Genomic DNA, 6,106 nt, shown 5'->3' with positions numbered 1-6,106 from the left:
GCGTCGCCCCCCAACCCTTCCAGGCGCAGAGCGATGCTGGGCCCGCCCGTGCCAATCATATCACTTCATTCGGGTCGCTTTGGGTCGTTGCATTTGCCCACCTGCCGGTCTCTCGGAGCGCAGAAGTCCAAGATGGGCAAAGACTGGATGCAACTTAGAGCGCCCCGGGGTCCATCGAGCCGGGCGGACAGGGCGGGACTAAGACCAGGCTGGGCGGGCCGGAGGGGCGGGGCTCCGGCTCCCGACCTGGGCACTGTCCGCGGTGCTGAGCGCCCGCCGGGGCGCGCGGGGCCGTGCGCCATGGGGAACCGCAGCGCCGCGGACGCGGACGGGCTGCTGGCTGGGCGCGGGCCCGGCACGGGCGGCGGCGCGGGGGGCCCCGGGGCGGCGGCGGCGCTGGCGGGGGGCGTGCTGCTCATCGGCGCGGTGCTCGCAGGGAACTCGCTCGTGTGCGTGAGCGTGGCGGCCGAGCGCGCCCTGCAGACGCCCACCAACTACTTCATCTTGAGCCTGGCGGCCGCCGACCTCCTGCTCGCCCTGCTCGTGCTGCCTCTCTTCGTCTACTCCGAGGTGAGCCCGCGTCGCGACCGCACGCGCACCCTCACCTGCTCCTTGTTCCCTGTGCCGAGCCACACCGAGGACCCAGTGTGACCCTGCCGCCTGGCCTCTCAGGAGCCTCGAGTTGGGGGCCGCGCCTGGTCCCAGGACGACCGGAGCCTCCAGCACCTCCGAGCCTCACTCCCCTCCCCCATCTCGCTGTCCATCTGCCCGCTTTGCTGTCTGTCCGCCCTCCCTCTTCTGCCCCTCTCTCCTCTTCTCCCTTTCTGTCTTGGTGTCTGTTACCCAAGAGATGCCTCTGTCCTTCAAGCAGAGAACCCAGAAACAGGCGACTTTGGCAGTCCAGCCCCCCCCTCAGCCCCCTCAGCCGGGTTCCACTCCCCCAGGGGAGCCAGGTGTAGAGGGTGGAAGGGTGAGCATGGAGCTGGCACCGCCGATCCTGGACAGACAGGCAGATTCAGGCTTACCCCCATGCCGGCTCCCCCTGGGGCACAGAGACACACACGTCACTGCACGAGGCCACACCACAGCCAGGCAGGACCACAGGCGGGCACACACCGGCACACTTCAGGGCAGGAGACCCTCACTCACGCACCGACTGGGCTCCCAGCAGGAGGGACGCTCAGCTGCCAGGAGCTGCAGGGCAGTGAGCACAGCTGGAGGGAGGGGACACCCGGGCCTGACAGTGGAACCAAGGGAAGGCACAGGTGTGGGGTCCGGGGCCCCTGCCAGAACCTGGCCCCAGGAGCCTCCAGCCCCAGAGCAGGTCTGGCCCTTGGGTCGGTCCCCCTTGGTGCCAGCCATGTCCGCTCTGCAGTTTGGGCAGAGAAAAGCTGCTTAGGGCTGAGCTGGGGACACAGCGTCCTGGGCTATGGGGGAGGGGAGGCTTGATTTTTCTAAGGTGGACACAGTGAGTCTGGGCAGGGCTGGGGCAGAGGCTAGCAGGACAAGGACAGACGTGACCTGCCGCTCCCCCTCCACCCCGAGCTGCAGACAAACGTCACAATGACGGCTCTTAAGCTCCTAATCGCCCCAAATCAGCAGGAGGGGATTTAGAGGGGGGTGGTTGTCTGCTCCTTTGCCCTTGGTGGGACCGCCAGGCATGGCGCCGGGGACTTTACTTTGTAACAATGCTGTGGGTGCCATCCTCGCCCTCTCTTATGGGTGAAGGGACAGGAGTGAAATGACACGTCCAGAGGCCCAGAGAGCGAGTTTCCGCAGACACTGACTCTTAGCTGTCTGCAGGGGCTGGGGGGTGGTATAGGGGTGCTGGGCTCACACTCTTGGGCCGCAGGGTCCCCACCTGCGCAGGGAGGGGCCCCCCGGTACCCCGAGCCCCACAGCATCAGAGATCACAGTCCTCAGGTGACTATGCCCCCCAGGATCCCCCCCAAGGCCTTTCTCAGTTCTAAGAGAAAGGAAGGGGGTCGTCTCTTGGCGCCCAGCTTGAGGGGCGGGCAGGACTGCCCAGCTGTCTCCGGCTCACTCCCCTCCCCTCCTCTCCCCTCCCCTCTGATATTCAGCCCCCTCTGCTCCCTGGACCATTGCGGGTCAGAAGGCTGGGGGAGGGTAGCGTCCTGTGTCTGTTGTTGCTACGGGGCCCCTCCCTGCGCCCAGGTCCAGGGCGGCGTGTGGCTGCTGAGCCCTGGCCTCTGCGACGCGCTCATGGCCATGGACGTCATGCTGTGCACGGCCTCCATCTTCAATCTGTGCGCCATCAGCGTGGACAGGTAGGCCGCCCCCACCGCCCCGGCCCCGGTAGCGCCGCCCCGGCCCGCCGCCCTCAGCACGCTCCCCGCAGGTTCGTGGCGGTGGCCGCGCCGCTGCGCTACAACCGCCGGAGCCGCGGTGGCCGCCAGCTGCTGCTCATCGGCGCCACGTGGCTGCTGTCGGCAGCGGTGGCGGCGCCCGTGTTGTGCGGCCTCAACGACGCGCGCGGCCGCGATCCCTCCGTGTGCCGCCTGGAGGACCGCGACTACGTGGTCTACTCGTCCGTGTGCTCCTTCTTCCTGCCCTGCCCGCTCATGCTGCTGCTCTACTGGGCCACGTTCCGGGGCCTTCGGCGCTGGGAGGCAGCCCGCCGCGCCAAGTTGCACGGCCGTGCGCCCCGCCGCCCCAGCGGCCCCGGCCCGCCGCCCCCCGACGGCATCCCGGCCCCCGATGCCGCCGCGCCCCCGGATGCCATCCCGGCCCCAGACTGCATCCCGCCCCACGACGCCATCCCGGCCCCCTACGCCATCCCGGCCCCCGACGCAACCCCGCCCCCCGACGCCATCCCGGGCCCCGACGCCACCCCGCCCCCCGACGCCACCCCAGCCTCGGATGCCGTCTTGCCCTCGGACGCCATGCCGGCCGAACCCCCGCTGCGGGCCCGCAGGAGGAGACGCGCCAAGATCTCGGGCCGGGAGCGCAAAGCTATGAGAGTCCTGCCAGTGGTGGTCGGTGGGTACCGGCCAGGGGACGTGGGCAGAGAGGGGAAGACTGCAGCGCCCAGGGGGCGAGGCGGTGCCCGGGGCGGGGGGCGTGGCAGGGAGCCGCTCACGGCAGCCCCAACCCCGCCCCCAGGGGCCTTTCTGCTCTGCTGGACGCCCTTCTTTGTCGTGCACATCTCCCGGGCACTGTGTCCCACGTGCGCCGTGCCCCCGCGGCTGGTGAGCGCGGTCACCTGGCTGGGCTACGTCAACAGCGCCCTCAACCCCGTCATCTACACCGCCTTCAACGCCGAGTTCCGGACCGTCTTCCGCAAGGCTCTGCGCCTCTGCTACTGAGCAGACCGCTGGCACCGCAGCCCCTCTTCAGCACCCCGCCTCGCCTGGGGGTTTGTAGGAGTTATTAAACAGATCCCCAACACCTGCTGGGAAGACTCTTGGAGGCGGGGGAGGGGGCAACGAGGAGGAGCCCAGGCCTCCACTAACCCTCATCCGGCCAGTTAACCCCTTCCTTCCTTCGGAGGAAGCCCAGAGAAGAGACCCCACCAAGCCAGATCTGCCCTGCCCCAGAAGCCTTGGGAAGAGGGCCAGCCCTTGCCTGGGAAGACTGCCCCGACTCACACCCTCCCTGAACAGGTTCCCTCCCCGAACAGGTTCCCTCCCCAACACACCCGGCCAGCTGCAGGCCAGCTGCAACCCACCCCGACCCGACAGCTGTTCCCAGGCCAGCAGCCTCCTCCCCTTGTCCTGGTGGCCCCATCCACTGTCCCTGCAAAATGCAGCTGACCTGCCCCTGCCACTGCTTTGGCAGCTGCCTCAAGGTCGGAGCACAGCTCCCTGCCAGCTCCTGACTTGCCCATAGATGCCCAAAGCCTGGAGGAACAGGGGGCCTGGGTGCTGGGTGGGCTCACGGGGGCAGCCTCCCTCCAGGGAGGGCCAGCGCAGGCCCACAAGGCACTCAGCCATCCTCTGCCCACTTGGCTGGGAGCAAGTGGGCAGAGCAGGGAGTGGCTGCCCCTCTCCTGCCCACAGCGTGGCCCGCCCCTCAACCCGAGACAGCCCCACTTGAACTTCACCTGGACCCTCCCAAGTCCCCCGCCACAGGCACCCGCTGTTCCCAGTACTGTGGCTGAGCGCTCCTGTCAGGAACTGTGACCAAGCCGGCCACTGCCGGGTGTCAAGTTCTCTGAACATGAGAAACTATGGGCTGTGAGGGCCACGGCATCAGGCCCACCCTCAGCGTGCTAAACTATTCCATGGAGAGGGGGCCACCCTGTTCCCCTCTCTGGGTGAGCACCGTTTCCTGCTCAGTCTCTCAGCTGCTGCCTCCCCTGAGAAGCCCCACCTGACCACCCCCCAGGACCAGCCTGCCCCTATCATCCTGGGAGAGACTGGCCCTCGAGGAACCGAGTATTGGTGGACTGGGGGCCAGTATGGGGTGCTGTGTCCCTGGCACCACACAGGAACCAACACAAAATGGGAGTGGGGGAGGGGGCCCAGGGCCGGACCCCAGGTCTGTTGGCTGCTTCAGCTTCCAGCACCTTCTTGCCTGTGGAGCATGAGGATGGCTGCAGCGGATACCCTGGGTCTCCTCCCGGGAAGAGCCCCAGATGGCACAGCCTCACCCGGGCAAGACACTTGCTTCAGAGCTGGGCCGGTGGTCCCTCCTGGGAACCTCAGACTTGAAGGGACCATCGGGCTGACGGCAGGGTCAGGGTCAGGGTTGGAGCAAAGGGCCCCTGACTGCGGCCGCTGGTCCTGCCACCTGGCTCGTCCCTCAGGTCCACACCCCACGCCCGTGCCCTGCCACCCATCTCTGATGTGCCCCGACGTGCGCCTGCTGGGCCTTCTGTGGTCACTCCAGGTGGTCAGAGCTGGTGTCTGCCACTGCCAAGAGGGTCTCAAGTAGCAGCACCCCTGCCCGCCAGCCGTGGGCACCAGCTGCCATGCCCACCAGCCCAGGGGTCTGTGTGGAGCAAGGCCACATCCCCCTCCATGTACCCTTCTCATCTCCTATGCTAGGGAGGGGGTGACCGTGCCCCCAACAGGCCAGGCCAGGCCAGTAAGTGCATCTCTTCCGGAGGTGGGGCTGCAGATGGGCTGGGATCTGCTGGTGTCCGGCGCTGTGCCCACTGGCCCTGTGGGCAGACTCCTGTGTCCCCCAAGAGGGGGACAAGGCGGGCACAGGGGGGACAGGTGGACACTAGGGAGTGAGTGACAAGGTGGGCACAGGGACAAGGTGGGCACTGGGGGAACAGGTGCGGATATACAGAGCCTGGCTGACCCGGGGGCTCAGCAGGTGCCTCGAGGGTCCCAGGCCCACAGATGCCGAGTGTCACCGCGGCCTCAGCTCAGAGGACCCGCAGCACCCGGACGGCTGCCGCACCGCACGCTGTCAGAAGCCTTGGCCTGGCCCCCGCGGCTGCGTCTGGCAGAAGCCATCAGAAGGCTGACACAGAACTGAGGGCGTCAACGCACCCTTGGCGCTTGGATGGCAATTTCCTGAAGGAGCCTGATGTCCGGGGTTATGCAGAGATAGCTTCAAAGGCTTAGAAACGATACACTTTGGAAAACTGCCCCCAACACGAGCGGTCCCCAGGCTTCTACGTTAAGGAGAAGGGGAGGAGAAGCCGCCCCGATCCCAGAAAACCCTCACCCAGGATGGCTTCCCTGCAGGGCCTGATCCCAAGGCCTCCGAATCTGCTCACAGGGAGGCCGCTGCCTGGAGCTGGACGCCAGGGAGGGACCTGGAAGCCTTTCCCTGTGGGCGCTGCCCACCTAAGTTGCCATTTTAGCCTTTTCAGGTTTGGGGGGGTTCCTTCTGGGGGTGCAGCCCCTTCTGCTGAGGCCGACGTGGCCCCCACCCCCGTCCTCACTTCCCACCACCTTCATGCTGTGCAAACCCCAGGGGCCGGGCCTGGCCTTCCCCAAGGTGGTGGAGAGGCGGGACGACAAAACAAATAAAACCCAAATAGAACCGCTTAGTCCACAGAGGCCGATGGAACGGAGGCAGAGGGGCTTCTGGGGGCAGGCCCTCCCCCACCTGGAGCCAGGCTGGGCGCGGGGGGACGGGCGTGGGTGCCACCCCCTCGGCTCACCGGGGAGCCCGTGGCCCAAAA

At 67.3% G+C, this 6,106-nt stretch overlaps 1 protein-coding gene across 1 annotated transcript; it reads left to right on the top strand.

Moving 5' to 3' along the window:
• The first annotated feature begins 300 nt into the window (after positions 1 to 300).
• On the top strand, positions 301 to 3,369 carry DRD4 (dopamine receptor D4). The gene is made up of 4 exons (XM_032641739.1): positions 301 to 570; positions 2,176 to 2,288; positions 2,360 to 3,000; positions 3,124 to 3,369. Exons 1-4 carry the CDS (start codon positions 301 to 303, stop codon positions 3,324 to 3,326), a joined length of 1,227 nt encoding a protein of 408 aa, XP_032497630.1. The 3' UTR covers positions 3,327 to 3,369.
• The last annotated feature ends 2,737 nt before the right edge of the window (positions 3,370 to 6,106 follow it).

This window comes from Phocoena sinus, chromosome 8, assembly GCF_008692025.1.
Source record: "Phocoena sinus isolate mPhoSin1 chromosome 8, mPhoSin1.pri, whole genome shotgun sequence".
NCBI lineage: Eukaryota > Metazoa > Chordata > Mammalia > Artiodactyla > Phocoenidae > Phocoena > Phocoena sinus.
The sequence above is the reverse complement of the archived record's forward strand: the minus strand, read 5'-3'. Positions and strand labels throughout refer to the sequence as shown.

Excerpts from the sequence above, each read along its gene's own strand:
- DRD4 (XM_032641739.1), top strand. The coding sequence starts at position 301 with ATGGGGAACCGCAGCGCCGCGGACGCGGACGGGCTGCTGGCTGGGCGC. Across the intron at positions 571-2,175 it reads CTCTCTTCGTCTACTCCGAG|GTCCAGGGCGGCGTGTGGCT; the intron begins GTGAGCCCGCGT and ends CCCTGCGCCCAG. Across the intron at positions 2,289-2,359 it reads TGCGCCATCAGCGTGGACAG|GTTCGTGGCGGTGGCCGCGC; the intron begins GTAGGCCGCCCC and ends CGCTCCCCGCAG.